Source organism: Puma concolor, chromosome C2, assembly GCF_028749965.1.
Source record: "Puma concolor isolate L17-30 chromosome C2, mPumCon1.1.hap2, whole genome shotgun sequence".
Classification (NCBI taxonomy): Eukaryota; Metazoa; Chordata; class Mammalia; order Carnivora; family Felidae; genus Puma; species Puma concolor.
The window spans coordinates 12,363,828-12,382,153 of NC_141675.1; the positions used below are offsets into that span (position 1 = coordinate 12,363,828).

The 18,326-nt window shown below is 46.3% G+C and overlaps 1 protein-coding gene across 1 annotated transcript in view; it reads right to left on the reverse strand.

Annotated features, from left to right (window-relative positions):
- Positions 1 to 18,326, reverse strand: part of TGFBR2 (transforming growth factor beta receptor 2) — a 91,548-nt gene that overhangs the window by 40,883 nt on the left and 32,339 nt on the right. Inside the window, exons 2-3 of the mRNA XM_086720583.1 lie at positions 12,621 to 12,789; positions 6,951 to 7,141 (exon numbers count right to left, since the gene is read on the reverse strand). Of these exons, the coding sequence (XP_086576709.1) occupies positions 6,951 to 7,141; positions 12,621 to 12,789 (360 nt within the window). The remainder of the gene's footprint in view (positions 1 to 6,950; positions 7,142 to 12,620; positions 12,790 to 18,326) is intronic.

The window sequence follows — 18,326 nt, forward strand, 5'->3', positions numbered from 1 at the left end:
GGCCATTCTTTACGTGATAAACGTTTCTCACAAACCCATGAACAGTGGAAGCCTGAGGTTGTACTTCTTGCCAAGGACTTGCTGAATGGTGACTGTGTATTGCGGTTCAGTGACCAGTCATGTGCCCACAGAACAGGCAGCCCCTTATGTGAAGGGTGCAAACTTCCACGGGTGTAAGCCTGATTTAAAAAGCATACACGGCCCACCCCACCCCCAACCAGACCTGACTGTGGAAGGGTGAGGGCACTCCCTGAAGAAGAGACGAGATTCTCTGATTCTCTGTGGGTAAAAGCTGGAGAACCAACGGTGGGATCTTGGCAAATGCATGCTACTCTCTGGAGACCCATTTCTTTGGGAGTAGAATGAAAAGTGTAGATAAGCTTCTTTCATGGGACTCATTTCAGCCTAAAAAAAAATGTGACTCAAAAAAAATAGGAGAGGACAAGCACTGGCAAGGAAGGAGAGAAAAGGAAAATGTTGGGGCTGCTGGTGGGAAGGTAGCAGCCATTATGGAAAACAGTACGGTGGTTCCTCAAAAAATTAAAAATAGAAATACCATACTATCCAGCAACCTGACTTTGGGGTAAATAACCCAAGGAAATAAAAACAGGCTCTCAAAGACATACCTATACTCCCGTATTCACTGCAGGATAAATCCATAATGGCTGAGATATAGAAATAACCTGAGTGTTCATTAATGGGTGACTCAATAAAGAAGATGTGGAATATATCCATATACAGCCATAAGAAGAGAATTCTGCCATTCACAACAACATGGATGGACCTTGAAGGCATTAAGCTAAGTAAAAAAAAAAAAGAAAGAAAAGTCAGGCACAGAAAGACAAATAGCGCATGTTATCACTTCTTATGTGGACTCTTAAAAAAAAAAAAAGTCCAGGGGCGCCTGGGTGGCGCAGTCGGTTGGCGTCTGACTTCAGCCAGGTCACGATCTCGCGGTCCGTGAGTTCGAGCCCCGCGTCGGGCTCTGGGCTGATGGCTCAGAGCCTGGAGCCTGTTTCCGATTCTGTGTCTCCCTCTCTCTCTGCCCCTCCCCCGTTCATGCTCTGTCTCTCTCTGTCCCAAAAATAAATAAACGTTGGAAAAAAAAAAAAATTAAAAAAAAAGTCCAACTCATAAAGAGTAGAAAAGTGGTTGCCAGGGCCTGGAGGGTCAGAGAAATGGAGAGAGGTTGATAAAAGGGTGCACATTTTCAGCTACAAAGTGAGTAAGGTCAGAGGATCTAATGTAAAACACAGTGAGTAGAGTTGAAAATGCTGTCTTGAATAATCGGAACTTGCAAGCAGCGTTTAAATGTTCTCACATACACACAAATAGGTGGGGTGACGGATGTGTTTAACTAGATGAGAGGAATCTTTCCTAACGTATGTGTCTATTCTAAATGTCTTACAATTGTATTTGTCTATTATGCCTCAATAAAGCTGAAAGAAAATGATGGCAGGAAAAAAAAAATAGGACTCTGGGAAACAAGACAACATCCCTGCAAGTGGACAAGTTAGCCCACGTGGCCAACCGACAGTAGACTCTCAACCCGAGGCAGTGATCACGGCTGCTATTGTTCTAACTGTTCTATGAATTACCACGGACTGGGCCTCGGACAAGGCTTCAGCTTTCTGGCTCTTCAGTTAAGGAAGGCGTTGGGTCTCCGGCCTTAAAACCAAACTTTTCAAAGTTCACGACTTGAGTTTAATGCTAATTCCCTTTCCTGCAGAGCTCATTTCTAGAATGAGCAGCTCAGCTCCAAGTCAGGAGGAAAGGTGGGATGGCCAGGAGCCCAGTCACCTGAGAGCAAGAAGTTCCTATAAGTCACTTTCTTGTTTTTCACGTACCCAACTCTGGCAGATGACCATAACAAACAACTGAAGGACAAACTGATTCAGGCAAACTCTTTGTAAGGTTACTCTATTACTTGTCCAGGGCTCCCTACATCTCCTCTGTAGACCCAATTGAGAACAACGTCTTAAAAGCATTCCTAAATGTCTTCTTGCTTTGGGAAGTATTAGGGGACAAACCCCGCAGACAAATTAGCATAAACATGATCATGGAAACGAAAGAAATGTTACCTAAAACGGGCCTGATATCTACATGCAGACACTAGCACAAAGTCTGTGGAGTGAACAAGACATCAGGTGTATCAAGAAATGAACTTTACCATCACTGTTGACAAACACTCACATTTCCCTGGGGAGTTCCATTACGCGATTCATGAATGGACCGAGTACAGTATATTTAGCTCATTTCCAAAGAACCAGGTTTAAGACCAAATGCACTCCTCTTGGGCTGATCAGCTCAGCAAGTTGCCAGCATGAACTTAACGAGACCCATCTCTGGTGCCGTGCCTAGCTGGGTGAGTTCACACCAGTGCTTTTCACACTTCAGCGTGCAAACAAATCACCAAGGACACGGTTACAGGGCAGATGCTGATGCAATAGGTCCCGCAGGCTCTGTACATCTAGCAAGCTCCCTGGTAATGCTGGTGTGCCAAGACTCCGTGTATGAAAGGTTTCCACCATGCAGGAGAGCTGTGCTCCTTGGCACGGGGTTCTCCTTCCCCAGGGAGGAAGGAGGAAAACAGAAGGTACCTACTGTGCGCTGGCTACTGAGCTGGGCCCTCCCGGCACCACCTGTAACTCCCAGCCACCCCAGGCCACAGGCCCCCCACTATCAGCACTAGGCGGTCAACAGTGGCAGGCCATTCAGTGAGACGGGCACGTGGCCCCAAGCAAGCGTTCGGCTGGAAAAAAGAAGAGGGGGTGAATCCCTCTAGCAAGGACAGAGTGCGATTACCCTCCTCACTAATCTGAAAGGCACTTGTGAGTCTTCCTAGTTTTATTTAGCTGCCTCCTGCTGTGATTCTGAGTCAAAACAGGAACAACGTGCCTAATTTGTAATATTATCCTGCGATGTCAGGGCTGTGGTTAGCTTTGATTAGAAATCCTAGACCCAATACGCTCCCCTTCCTCTGTGAAGGCATGCGGACGATGAGGCTCAGAGTCCAGCAAAGCAAGCCCCTCCGTGTATGCGAGAGGGGTCTCAATGCTCTGCTGGCATGCCATGGTCAAAACCCGACCGCACGACCTCAGTGCCGGAGGAGACCTAGGCACCGCACAGTCCTGGCCCAGGTCTTAACCAAAAGTGCCAAACCTGTACAAAAAGCCCAACGAACTCCAGCAGCGAGGAGTGACTCCCCACGCTGTACTGGACACTGACATAAGGGCTCCGCACGCATGCATCTATTCAATTCTGACAACATCACAACACCGCCCCAGCCCCCAACCCTGCCCTTTAATTTCCATTTCATACCCAAGAGGACTGAAGCAGGGAGACATCAGGTAACTGGCCCAAGGTGGCAAAGCTCATAAGTAGTAGAACAGGCCATCGATGCAGGGAACCCACCTCGGGCTCCCACTCTTAACCAATTACACTACACCGTTTCTCTTTCCTAAAACAGCAAAAAAAATCATCTCCTTGCTCTGAGCGCTGCAAATTGAGTGTCTTCACTGCACTTGGAAACCGTTTATGGAATGAATAAAGCCGAGTGGTTGCATTTGATTCTTAAAGGTTCAGTGGGAGATCGATCCCCACATAATGTCTCTGCAAAGTGGATGTGTCATCTGCAAGTAAACAGGACAGCTGTTTGCTCAGGGTTCCCTCCTCCCACATTCTATGCTCGGTCCCGGAGCCTCACAGGTCTCCTCTGACTAGCAGCTGTCACGAGGCCATCAAGAAGGACTAACACAACCACCCGCTCTTCTAGCTGGAATCTTCAGTCTGGGGGAGTCCAGGGGCGGACTGGGACTTCTCAGAATTCTACACAACACCTTTTAGCAAGAGAGAATCTTTCAGAGACAGGATTCATTCTCGCTGAATGTCAGCTATCGTGGCTAATAGCCCTGGAAATAAGATCTACATTTAAAAGGAAAACCATGTGGCTTACCTTTTGCCCTTAAATACTTAAGAACAATGGAAGATGTAATTATCACTCACAGCGTTTGCAGATCAGAAATCTGGCAACAAGAACAGAGCACCGTACGAATAAAAATACAGCATAAAACACTTTATAGTGTTTGTGTTTGACATCTTATTTGACATGGAATGGAGAAATAAAAATTGCTTCAAGACATTTCATTCCTCAGCATAAGAAAGAGATGGTGGCAGTAAGAAGGGATGTGGATCCCCAAATGTTGCTAATTATGTGGCGTTTTACATGGAGGAATTATCCCACTGCAGAGAAGGGAGATGTCTAAAAGGCAAACACTCCCTGGAGCATTTTAAGAAACTTTGAAGTCATCCAGACAATCCAGTCATCAGCTGTGCTGGATTTCCTGCGTTGTAAATGAGAAACTGCCTTTATGCTCATTATCTTACCTCATAAGGAAAGAAATAGTCTGATAATGAATAAGAGGGAAAGTACAGACATGGGCCCATGATGATCACCTGAGTTGAAATATACTGCAAACGGAAGTCATTAATATCTTCTTCTTCTTTTTTTTTTTTTTTTTTTTAATTTTTTTTTCAACGTTTTTATTTTATTTTTGGGACAGAGAGAGACAGAGCATGAACGGGGAGGGGCAGAGAGAGAGGGAGACACAGAATCGGAAACAGGCTCCAGGCTCTGAGCCATCAGCCCAGAGCCTGACGCGGGGCTTGAACTCACGGACCGTGAGATCGTGACCTGGCTGAAGTCGGACACTTAACCGACTGCGCCACCCAGGCGCCCCTTCTTTTTTTTTTTTTTTAAGAATTTTGGCCCCTCTTTTTTTTAATGTTTATTTATTTTTGAGAGAGAGAGAGAGAGAGAGAGAGAGAGAGAGAGAGAATGAGAACACAGGCTGGGGTGGGGCAGAGACAGAGAGGGAGACAGAGGATCCAAAGCAGCCTCTGGGCTGTCAGTGCAGAGTCGGATGTGGGGCTCCAACCCATGAACTGTGAGATCATGACCTGGGCCAAAGTTAGACACCTAACTGACTGAGCCACCTAGGTGCCCCTGAAGTCATTAATACCTTAAAAGCTTATAGTAATACAACTATATATTCAACTTTGAGGCCATTTACTAACTTTTGTCCCTTCTGGACAGAATAAACTCTTCCACTGTGGATAAACCAGTTTGCAAAAGGAGAGAAAAGTTTCATCGATGGCAATAAACCTGTTTGGATAGTCTACTATTAGAGATTAATCCCTTAACCTTAGACTGGGAGTTCTTTGAAAAGGTGAACTACTTGGGGAAGGTTCATGTGTTAAGTCAGTATAGCAGGTGTTACCATGCTTTAGTGTGATTTAACACAGTTATATCTTCCCACCTAACTCAAATTACACAAGAAAAATGAGACAAATGGATCATGGGATGAGAAAATAGGAGGGAGGGGGGATTTTCGACAGTGTTGTGCTGACAAGATGAACGTGTCTGACTCTGTACAGAGAATCTGGAACAGGTAAGGGGTTAGACAAGAAGAGGGGAATGGGAGTTGGCGAAAGACACAGAGAGAGAAAAAGGTGGGTCAGCAGTGCTCATGAGCACCATACACAAAGCATGAGACCTCGTTTTCCATCGCTGCGATACACAGAGCAGCAGGGATGCTGCGTAAACCCAGAACTTGTGTTCTAAAAGGATTTTTTACTGAATCAGACCTCCTTGGGGCTGAAATCTCTCTTACAGAAATATTAGCACAAATGTACAAGACATTTTTGCAACGATATTCAATGTAGGATTAAGTGGAAAAATGGAGACAACTAAATAATCTACCAACAGGGAGTGGTTAAATCCCTGTTGGGATGGTTAATGTGGATTAACCATCCACATTATGGAACTTCTAGACAATAATTAAAAGGCAGGCAGTATATCCATATGTATTGTCTTATTTAAAAGGAGAAGTAAGGGGGCTGGGTGAAAAAATACTGTCAAACAATATTTATAGTATGATCAACTATTTGCACTGAAAGGTGAATGAGGGTATGGGATGGATAGATGGATGGATGGATGGATGGATGGATGGATGGACGGACGGACAGATGCATGGATTGAAGGAAGGAAGGAAGAGAGAGGGGGAGGAAATAGGGAAACAGAGGAGATAAGGAAGGATAATATGAATGGATGACAGAGACAAGTATGCATCCAACAAACTATTCATATTGATTATCTACTGGGTTGGGAGTGAGGAGAGGAAACTTACGTACTTCCATTTAAAATTTTTACAGGCTGTGGATTGTCTGAATTTTTGATAAGGAACGCATACTATTTTTGTGGTTAAAAATCACTGAACAGTGGTTTAAACTGAAGGAATAGTGTGTGCTCTCTTTTTAAGCTGAGTGAATGTTGAACTTCAAAGATGGAGGCAAGACTCTAATCTCATCTTTCCCTATAAATCCTGGGTCGTTATTTTCTGTCTGCATTTCAGCTCTCCTCAGAGACGGGGCATTAATAAGTACCCTTCAGACAAATCCTGAGAACAGGTACACAAAACTTCTTGACTTAATTCAAAGTTAAGTCTTCAAAGTAAGACAGCCTCCTCCAATCTCTAGACCAGTAGTTCTCATATTTCAGCGGCATCAGAATCACCTGGGGGGCTTATTCAAACACAGATTTCGGGGCCTGCACCCAGCGTTTCTACTTCCATAGTCTGGGGTGGGGACCCGGAATCTGCGTTGCTGACAAGTTTTCAGGTGATGCCGCCGCGGCTGCTCCAGGGACCGCACGGAGAGCCACTGCTGTCGGGGAAGAAACTGGTTGCAGGCCAAGAAGAACGTGGGCCCTATGAGCCAGATTGGCTCTGGGCCAGGACCAGCCCTGTTACTCCTTAAGCACCTCGTCCCGCCAGGTGCCTGGTTCCTAATCCACAGAGCGTAAGCTCCCTGTCTAGTCCCAGAAGGATGGAGCCTGAGACTCTGGACACAGAGGAAGCGGGGCTCCAGACACTTAGGGGAAGAAGACTCACCTTCTGAGAAGATGATGTAGTCATTGCATTCATCGGTGCTACAGGAACACATAAAGAAAGTCTCGCCCAACACCTTTTTTTCCTTCATAATACACTTGGGAGAAGCAGAGTCTTCAAGAGCAATTCCATGGTAGGTAACCTTGGGGTCATGGCAAAGCGTCTCTAGGGTTATGTTCTCATCGTTCTTTCTCCTAGGGTGCAAAGGAGAGAAAAAAGAGGACGGATAAATACGGTCTTCTGGGCAGAAAAGCAATCTGGCCTGTGTTGCCTTCACAAAGTTGTTCTAACAATGGCAGCTGGTCCCTGTTCTCCAGCATTAACAGGCTGTCCTCCAGTCCCCTGTGCTTTTTCTACTCATTTTGGTTTTTCCATTGCGTAGTCTCAAAACCCATTTATGTCCGTAAACACGAAGGCTTTCCTTGGAGGCTGTCCTGCTGGAGAATAGTACACATTATGTCTTAATTAAATCAGTAGAAAGGAAGGCACGGTAAACGGAAGATTGCTAGGGACTCAGGATTAAACCTTCCATCCTGAACGCACCACCGGGCTCATGCCGTATCCCCAGTTTATCTGGCAGGATGAGGGTCATGTCTAGCTTCTACAATGTTCTCACTGGGCCCCAGAGCACTATGAGCGAGGGCGTGTTCCGTGTCAGCTTATTGCTGGGCTGAGCAAACGGAACAAACTTCCCAGAGGAAGGACTGGCAGTTTCCAGACTCATAGAAAGGGAAAGAAGAGGAAAAAAAAAAAAAAAAAAGAAAACACACGGGAAAGAATTGCAAGGTGTTCTTCATGTACAGTTCGGTGAAATAGTTTATGCTGTCTTAAACAAATTACTTCTACATTTAGTATCCCTTCACATCACATATTTGAAGCCTAACTCAGCGAAGGGCTCAGAGAATCTCCCACGTGGCATTTTACTTAGGCCCTAGAAAATGCTCAGCTGGCTGTATGTGTACATTACATTTAAAAGTGACATGATTAGGGGCGCCTGGGTGGCTTGGTCGGTTGGGCGTCCGACTTCGGCTCAGGTCATGATCTCATGGTCCGTGAGTTCGAGCCCCGCGTCGGGCTCTGTGCTGACAGCTCAGAGCCTGGAGCCTGCTTCCGATTCTGTGTCTCCCTCTCTCTCTGTGCCTCCCCAGTTCATGCTCTGTCTCTCTCTGTCTCAAAAATAAATAAACGTTAAAAAAAATAAAAAAATAAAAATAAAAAAAAAATAAAAGTGACATGATTAATGTCCACTGTTATAATTGCAAAAGCCAAAATAAAACTCTGGCATCCTTGAAAATGTGCATCATTCTCTGCCTGTTTCAATCTGCTCCTCATAAAGTTGCCATCTTGGAGGACTGTGTCCAACACCAAGGTTGGTTTGACCTCTTTCCTCGCATCTCTGACCTCTTCAGATGCAAAATACGTGTGGTCTTGAAAGGTAGTCTCTATGTCTGGAGCGGGGGTTGTCTAGGGAAGGGTCAATAAGGCCTCAATGACCATCAATTTGCAAATATAATCTCCCGTGGGAAGGATTCTGAATGCGTGCAATTGAGTGCACATGCGTGCCCACATGCCCACACACACTCACCAGCTGCTCCCCTCCCGGCAACAAGCTAACTGCCTGCAGCAAGGCAAATGGGAGGCAGGTTGGAAGCAAGAAGCAGCTGAGGTACAGGCCTCACCTGGAAAACAGGTAGGTCATGTCCACAGGGGAAGAGCAACTTTAACAGTACCACCGCTAGGGTATTAAATTCCAGGACACTAATGGGCAATATGTCAACAAGGATAAGAAGAGCAGAAGTAAAGGGTACAGATAGAACGGTCCAACCAGGAATACAGACAGCATGTCTGGCATCCACGCAACCTAGGGTTGGCTCCCGCAAAGGCAAACGGGCCCTTGGCGAGAGAGCTCAAGGGTTCTGGAACTAACACTCCAGCAGGCACAAGGGAAGCACGCCCTTGCTGAGCAGGTCCCTCCTGGTAAAGGAAATGCCACAATCAGAATCCTTACTCTAGGGTGGCTAGCAGGGAACAAAGTGAAACCCAACTTGGCATGATCACACAATGAACCATGCCTATTTAAAAAACCCACTTATCGGGGCGCCTGGGTGGCGCAGTCGGTTAAGCGTCCCACTTCAGCCAGGTCACGATCTCGCGGTCCGTGAGTTCGAGCCCCGCGTCGGGCTCTGGGCTGATGGCTCAGAGCCTGGAGCCTGTTTCCGATTCTGTGTCTCCCTCTCTCTCTGCCCCTCGCCCATTCATGCTCTGTCTCTCTCTGTCCCAAAAATAAATAAACGTTGGAAAAAAAAAAAAATTAAAAAAAAAAAAAAAAAAAAAACAAAAAAAAAACCCACTTATCCTTCACCCCAAAGCTACTGAAAGTCTTGGCAAAAATGGCAGGCATGAAGCAAGAGCACCTCCCTCCCTGCCCCCACCGCGAGGGGGTGTGTGTGTCGTGTGCGTGCCCAGAGATGGTTGCTTTTTGGTTCGGGTAACAAACTGAAGGCTGAGTCTTCTGTGCCCCCCAAGTAAAAGTATGGTGTCTCTTCCTTGTGAAGCTTCTAGAGCCCAACGAATGGAAGGAGGAAGGAACCGTGGGCCGTGAAGGAAAGCTGCTGTATAATCCCTGGGCAGCTCCCGAGCCTCTTGCCTGCCATCTCCTCGCTGCTTAGAGAACTAAAATTGCAGAGAGGAAATTCAATTAGAATACTTGAGTCTGGGGAAAGTCCTGAACTGCTTTCTCCACTCACTCCTGTAACAGTGCTCCCTGGCAGGCAAAGCCAACTCTGAAAAACATCTTCAGATACAGTTGAGCACAGGAAGGGAGAATACGATGGAATAAATACAGACTTCTTTGTGCTGAAACATTTGCTCTGAGCCATTAAAGGGGTTTGTCAACATCCACTCAAAAACAGAAACACAATAATGAAATTAACTTTGGGTCCAAATTATTTTTATCCTTGGCAAGAACGTACGCGTCTGACACGGTATGGGGGCGCAGCTGACATCAGCTAAATGAACAAATGAGTCAATGAATGAATGAAAAGAACACCACGACGATAAAGGCACTGGCATGCAGGAGCAGGGGTCGAGCCTTTCCATTTCCGCATCTGGCTGTTAGCTGGGCTTCCCTGGAAACGGACCTTAAGGCGAGATTTCTGCGGCGAGTTTCTGGAGAGGCACCTGTAAGGGATGAAGGAAGGGGCACTTCCTACAGCAGGAGCCGAGCCACAATGCAGGTCACAGCAAATGACTCCCTGATCCCTCAGAAGATGTAAAGCTAAGATGGCCAGTCAGGGCGGTCCCAAAGGAGGCAACGTGGCCTGGCATTTTGGACCCTGGAGTCAATCAGTCACGGGAGGCTGGCTCCCCATGGGGAGGGGCAAATTTGAGCAGAGGCCACGTGAGGGCAGCAGCGCCAGTCAGTGGAGGGAGGGAAATTAGCTGGAGGGACTCGGGTGATCCCTCAGCGGCGACTGGTGCCAGCAGCTGAGGGGGTGAGGGCTTCAGTGCGGAGGAGGGTGGGCAAGATGTGCGACAGCACGCCTCACGTCCCTTTCTCTTTACCGACACTCCACCCCCACGGGAGGATTTGTCTTTGCTGAGACACGTAGAAAAACAACACTGGCTGTATTAACTCTTCATGGTGGGCACGCCAAGGAAACAGGGAGGTCTCCTCCCCGCTACATGCTCGCATCCTCTGAGACAGCGAGCAACGCCTCGTTCCAGAGATTGGAATTTCACAGCGACTCGATTCACGTGCCATCAGTGCGGCCTGGGCCACAGGTCAAAATATCTATCGGATGAGCCTGTCTGGGGTCGCAGAAGTAAACTCTCACGTCACGGTGGAGATTTAAGTAAAGGTGATCAGCAGAGACCAGACGCCAAGGAGGAAGCTTTGAGGCCATAACAATCTGGTGCCTCAATCTTTCCTGCATTCGACTCGATGGGTGCTCCCCCAGCCTCCCCTGCACTTTGACTCCTCAGACGAGGAAGCCTGTTCTGCTGGCAGGAAACCACAAGTGTGAAAATGTTCACACTTATACTGCAGGCCGATCCCTTGTTCATTTGACGGATCCTCTTTCTGCCCTTCAGAATGATGGAGAACGAGTTTATTATAGTTTCCCCTTGAGCGGCCATCCAACGTCTCTCAACAGAGCCCATGTCTTCTCTTTACTGGGCTCACCACGTCTGATTGTGAGGAACAGCTGACACATCACAAGCTTCCTAAGCCTGCAAGCGTACCGGCCCCTCTTCCTCTGAGCACGATCTTTGTCAAAACCCCTTTCGCAAAGACGGTGCTCAGAACTGGACCTGATGAGGTTGGCAGGTAGAGCAAGCCGTCACGACAGCTACTGGCTGTTAACATTCTTGGAGTTCTTAAGAAACTCGTTCATCCCCTGGTATGTATCGAAATTTGCAAGCTTTTCAGATCTATCATCAAGGCTAACTGTATGTGGTCTGGAGAAAGTCTCAAAAGACTTTTTCTCCAAAAGGCGGTGGGGTGGGTGGTGGGGGGCGGTGCAGGGAGACATTTGGGTTTATCTTCTCATTCGCCGGGGTGGCTCAGTCGGTTAAGCGGCCAGCTTCGGCTCAGGTCATGATCTCACACGGTCTGTGAGTGCGAGCCCCGCGTCGGGCTCTGTGCTGACGGCTCAGGGCCTGGAGCCTGCTTTGGATTCTGTGTCCCCCACTGCTCTCTGCCCCTCCCCCACTCGTGCTCTGTTTCGCTCTCTCAAAAATAAATAAATGTTAAAAAAAACTAAGAAAATAGATAGATAGATAGATAGATAGATAGATAGATAGATAGATAGATAAGATATTCTCATTTGCCAACTGGCTAGGAAACGCATAGGTTACTTAAGAAAAAATTGGCTGACAAATTTAAAACATCAGAGTAAGTCTGCAAATGCTGCATTTCATTAATGAATTTATACATTTTATAAAAGAGGACTCTTTTAATCTCGATTTTCCTTTTATCTCTGGCTCTTACTCCCAATCCCAAACTATGAATGAATCAAAGGATTTATGAGCACCGTGTGTGTGTGTGTGTGTGTGTGTGTGTGTGTGTGTGCATGTGTTGAAGGGGGAATGAGAGAGAGAGAAAGAGAGAGAGAGAGAGAATATGAAGGGAATGTGATCTAAGAAACAAGCAGTTCTGATCCCAGAGCAAGATGGAGTATGTAGCCCAGTGGTGCTGTGAGTAACATGGCCAGGACTTCTGACTAATGAATGGGCTGTTTTTCTGGTTCTCCTAAGAACTTCCCTGTTTTTGAGAAGGTCTTTCCTCTTTACACAGCCACCTTTCATCCCCTCTCCTCCCATAAAACAAGACTGACATTGCCTCAGAGAAACAAAGCTCCTGGTATCACTCTGGGGTACAGAGCGGGAGGTTGTCAGTTAAAACGACAAGTGGCAAATGTCTCTCCTTCATACAAGGAAGGGGTCCCAGACTTACTGTAAATATTTAAGGCCATCTTATACACTGTCACACCCACATGTAAACAGAGCCACAGGGGTGTGTGTGTATCTGAAAACATACAGAATATCTCCGGAAGAGAGGCTGCCTGAGGGAAAGGGACAAGTCAGGGGGCCAGGGGACACCCTGACTTTACGCACGGCAGCGCGCATCACTTAGAAAAGAGAGAAAAGGCAGATTTTTAGAGGCCACCTTACCAGACGGCCAGACAGACTTCGTGTGGCCTCTCGCAGATAGACGTGATGCTGCAGTTGCTCAGGCAGGATTTCTGGCTGTCACAGGTGGAAGATCTCACATCACAAAATTTGCACAATTGCGGAAACTTGATGATACCATTGTTGTCGGTGACCATCATGCCATTGTTAACTGGGGAGGGAAAAGCAGGACACATGAAGTGAGTATCTAACTGCTAGGCAGCAGCCTGCCAGCGAACCCCTGATGATGTGTTGCAATTTCGAACGAAATAAAATAATGCCTTTTTGTCAGATCAGAATTTCCTTCACACAGGCGATTCGTAATGAAAGCCACTTCAGGGTGGTGGTGGCCAGGGCGGGGGGACGTCTGAGTAACTTCTTGATTTTGTCAGTGGTAAGTTACCTAAGGCACTCTATCTACAAACAATCATGCCATCCAGAAACAGCGAACTGATCGGTCTACTGCATAGTTCTGGGTGCTGGAAGCACAGAGAACACTACCTTAAGGAAACCATCATTTAGCTGAGTAGACAGACAAGGAAACAAATGAGGGTAGGGTAACCCAAAATAGAAACACAGAAGATACAGGATCCTAACGAGGGCCACCACTTAGATGGGCAGAGAGAGGTCACAATGGAGCAGAGTTGTGCGGTACAAAAGCGTGTTGGCCAACTCAGAGGAGACACTGTAGGTGAGGCAGGACACTGCCGTCAGTCTCCTCACCTGCATGGGAAAAGCTACAAGGGCGTTCTTGGCCAGAGACTGGTTCTAACTTCTCCCCATTGCCTTGAAGGAAATCAGTTAATCAACCAACACTGACTGTCTCTGAGATAGAATCCCCCAAATTGGCAAGGCTCCAGGAGCCGGAGTCCCGCAGGTGAGTGAAAGGTGAGTTCTACCTCGAGAATCTACCACCTGCTACGTCTCTGACTTTATCCACTGCCACACCCCCACCAGCTCCTTCCGGCCTTCCCCGGAAGAAGCCAAGTTCCTTCCTCCCCAGAGCCTTTCACTTGCTATTCCCTTTGTCTGGCTTTTTGGCACCTTCCTGGTCTCCAGTTAATGTGACCTCTTCATCCTAAAGCAACCCACAAGTAACTACCACAGAATTCTGTTGTATCTCCTGCACAACTATCTCAGTCACTTACTTGCTTACAATCTATCCACCAAGATGCAAGCTCCGTGAGCTTTCATCTGCCCTGTTGACACACTGTATCTCTAGTGCCAAGAAGACGACCTGCTACAGAGAAGGTATCCAAAGTACTTGTCAGATGACTACGTGAAGAATGAATACACAAAGGACTAACTATAAGGAGTTCACGTTTGGCTCTTTGTATCAAGTGGGAAAGGATACATAACTTCTTCCTTCAGATTGGGGGGTGGCGGGTGTGATTATACATGCAATATTCATTCACAGTCATCAATAACATATTGAAGACAGACTGTTCTTTGCAAGACACATGCTGCATGTTAACAGGCATGCAGCATGTGTCTTGCAAAGAACACTACCTTCCCCTTATTTTTCCTGCATGAGATCCATTTCTACTGGCAAAAGTGGAAGTTCAATGGATGAGTTTGAGAGTCGAGAGAAGTAAAACAAGGCTACTGTGGGTTGCGGGGGGAGGGCGCCTGGGTGGCTCAGTCGGTTAAGCGTCTGACTTCAGCTCAGGTCATGATCTCACAGTTTGTGAGTTCGAGCCCCACATCCGGCTCTGTGCTGAGAGCCTGGAGCTTGGAGCCTGCTTCAGATTCTGTGTCTCCCTCTCTCTCTGCCCCTTCCCCACTTGTTCTCCCTCCCTCTTTCTCTCTGTCTCTCAAAAATAAATAACATGAAAAAAAAATAAAAAATAAAGACAAGGCTACTAGGCATTTGGTCAACAAACATGAACTCAGAGACACTTACCAACTGGACTAAGAAAGATTAGGTGCCTAGACCACCTGTAGCACCATAACAGTCACTGGCCATTAGGAAGCTGGGAGGTACGTTTCTCCCAGGAATCGCCCTTGGAAAAGCCTGAGGAGAGCGTCCCCATCTCCTCCCTGTGTCAAGCATGCTCCTGCCTAAAGCCAAAGGAACGACTTCATCACCCACCCCGTCTCTCCCTGTCCCGTGAATTTCAGATTTCTGTCATCCACACTTTGCCACGAAACCCTCTTCATCACTTGGGCATAGCACCTGTTTCCTGGGTCTCTAAAAATACAAACATACATAAATTTAAGATTTGCTTTCTTGTGGTAACATTAAATATAGAAGAAGAAGAAGAAGAAGAAGAAAAAAAAAACCAAACCCATTCATCCCTCTCAGGCCTCAAGTTCATTTCAGGAAGTATATTTTTAGGCAACAAACTATTTTGAAATTTGTCTCCCAGACCCAGAGCTCTATGCTAAGCTAAAAATACAGGCTAAAATGCTTTCTGAACCTTGTGTTCAATTTGGGACTAACACGACAATGAATATATATATATACATATATATATATATATATATATATATATATATATATATATATATATATATGTGTATATATATATATTTGCAATAGTTAGATTTGGATCTATTTATGAAATAACTAACTTAACCCTTTAGATTTCCCTATAAGATATTTGTAAAACAACAAAAAGCTGGAGCATGTTGTATTTATGTGAATTTTTTTTTTTTTTTTTTTGGTATAGAGTATGTTTCAGACAGACAAACATGCATTTGCCAGAAGCTTTGTTCTTTTTAAATATAAAATGAAGCCTCCATGAAATGGAATTAAGCCTTCTAGCATTTTAGGATTTTAGCCTGTATTAGCGGTTACCGACTTTGAGGGCATGTTAGAATCAATCGCCTACGGAGCTTTTAAAAGATAATGAGGCCCAGGTCCCACCTCCAGATACACTGATTTAATTATGCTGGAAGGCAGCCTGATTATCAGGATTTTAAGAAGCTGCCTGGATGATTCTAACGTGCACCCAAGGCAGAGAATCCTGACCTAGAATTAACTGAAAACAACATGACCGGCGCAAAACAAAACAAACAACCCTCCCACCACACACGCACACACACTTGCGCGCACACACACACACAACTTCTGTGACCGTAATGGAGCAGCCCCTCCATAAAGCCAGGAGTACCAGCCCCTAAAAGTAGTCCTTCTCAGGGATGGCTAGTGCTCTTCTAACACAAGCTAAGAAGTGTGAGAAAAGTCAGGAGAGGGGTGCAAACAGTGAGTCCACTGTTGGAAGCCACCAGGGCAGCCGCAGACCTGTTGACAAGTAGAAGGGCTTTAGATCTGATGCCTACAAAGCACAATCAACAGTGAAGACACCAAAGAGGGCCATCAAAGAAGAGAAAGGCTAGAGAAGGGCCGCCAAGCCACACCGCGCTGGGGGTGGCATTCCGACCGCAGTCTGTGCAAACGGGGCCCCTGGAGACATGCAGGTCTACAAAGCCGGCTGCCTACGGCAAGACCCAGAAAGGGAAGGCCTTTGCAATGAACCCTGGGAAAAAGGCAAACAGCCAACTTCACTCCCTACTTGGAGGTACAGGTGTGTGTGTGTCGGGGGGGAAGGGACAGTTTACAGTGGGGATTCATACACATCAAACACCTACTGTGCACCAAAGGATGTTATCACGTATCGTGTCGTAAGTACCCAGTGAAGAGGCCTCATCTTTCTCTTTATTATTGTAAAAGCGACCACTGCTAAGGTGAACAGACTTTTTAAGGTTGAGCAGCTGTTTTTTATGTTTTTGTTTTTCTGAAAAATTTGAAAGCCTTTACCGGGGCATATTCACTATCATTTCTTGCCCTCCCTTCTACAGCCAGCCACTCCCCATTCACTGACCTCAGGAGGCTCCCTACCTTGACAACTCCAGCCAGCCAGCAAACATCAGCCTCTGCTTTAAGCCAGTGTTCTCCCTTGTGAATACGTGTGTTGGTGGCATAGAGTGAAATGTAAGGGGCAAAGCTTCTCTTAAGCTTTGTTGGAGGTCATCTAGTTTTGCTAAAAACTTTATGAAGTCACTCTGAAGAGATGGGGGAGACATACTTAGGAAGTTTTGGCTATCATTTCAGAGGGCTGACTTACAGACTCCCTGAAGACCCACAAGCCCCCCACCGCCGAAGATTCCAAGGACTAGCTCAGAGTCCTCAAGAATCACCGATAGCACCCTAAGTAGCACACCGGTATTCAGAGTTGGGGGGGGGGTTGCTGGGGGGGGGGGGTGCAGGAAGGGCCCTAGTGGCTATTCACCGCGTGCATGATTCCATCTGTGCATTCCAATCAACAGAAGAAGTTACCATTGCAACCTCAGGTATCAAACATCTTAGGTTTGTGAATACGTGTTTGTGAAGCCAAAGTAATGAAAGGTGAGTGGATATATGTGAATCGCCAGGGACAAAGATATTACCCTAAACACCACAACAAAAGCCACCTAATTAACCCCACAGTAGACCCTAACCAACTTCCAAATTACTTCCAATTCGGGTTAAATTACCCTCCTGCATCTTTAGTTAATATGTTCTCATATTAGTGAACATTTTTAGTGTCTCTATGCCCTCTGTGCACAGCTGACCATCTTCAGGGAATTTTCTACCCATACCAGGCAAATCAGCTATTCATAATGTCCCCCAGAAAGAGGCTCCAATAAGAACATCTCTCACCTAGAAAGTCATTCGCTAAAGGAAGTGAGCCTGGGTAGCCTCCTTCAGCATATGATGGGGTCACATGGCACACCGCATTTCACTTCTCTTCAAACAAACCCATGAGTAATACCAAGACCTTCAGTCTAGGTCATACTGCCTTCCTCATTTTAGGGCACATTTTCCCCAAACTCATTGCCTGGAGACACAAGTTCCAGGTCTTGAGAATATGAATTGAGTAAAAGCTTAGCTGTGTCTATTTCTGGAACAACCCTGTTGTCTTTGGAGGTTAGTGATGAGCAGCCTAATAAGGCTTAGACTTATTCCAGATAAATATTAGATATGACTATCGGATAGGAATTCTTAGTCCGTTATCTTTGGAATGGTGGCAACTGTTAACTGAAGTACTAGGTGAAATCTCAAGATTCTACACATAATCTTAAACACTTCGCCAGAAATGCACTCCCGTGTGTTTGAATTCATGCATCTATCTCTTGTTGCCTAGTGATGCGTTTTGGGGGGCACCAAAGAATGAATTCGTTCTACAAACACCTGTGGAGGTCTTGTTTAGTGCTATTTATTTCAGAGCAGGACCACTAAAATTGATACAATTACCTGCAGCATCTCAAAGAATAATCCATGGCAACTGGTGAACAGAACTCCACATGCTTCTGAGAAGTGCTTCTCAGATGTTACGAGGGGCACAAAGATTTGGGGAATATGTTTAAACCCCCAGGTGTGGGCTACTGTATTGGCTCATGCAATTGTGGGGCTTGCAAGTCCAAAATTTAGAGGGCAGGCCAGGGCTTGGAAACCCAGGCAAGAATGAATGCTACAGCACTCAGACAGAATTTCTTCTCGGGGAAAGCTCTTCTGCTCCCAAGGCCTTCCAACTGGTTGGATGAGGCCCAATCACATTACCCCGGGTAATGTGACTTGACTTAGAGTCAACTGATTACAGTTGTTAATCACATCTGCAAAGTACCTCCACAGCAACACCCGGGTTAATGTTTGATTGAAGAGCTGGGCCCTGTAACCTAGCCAAGTACTCATTAAACTGAGCATTACAGGTAGAAACGGAGACC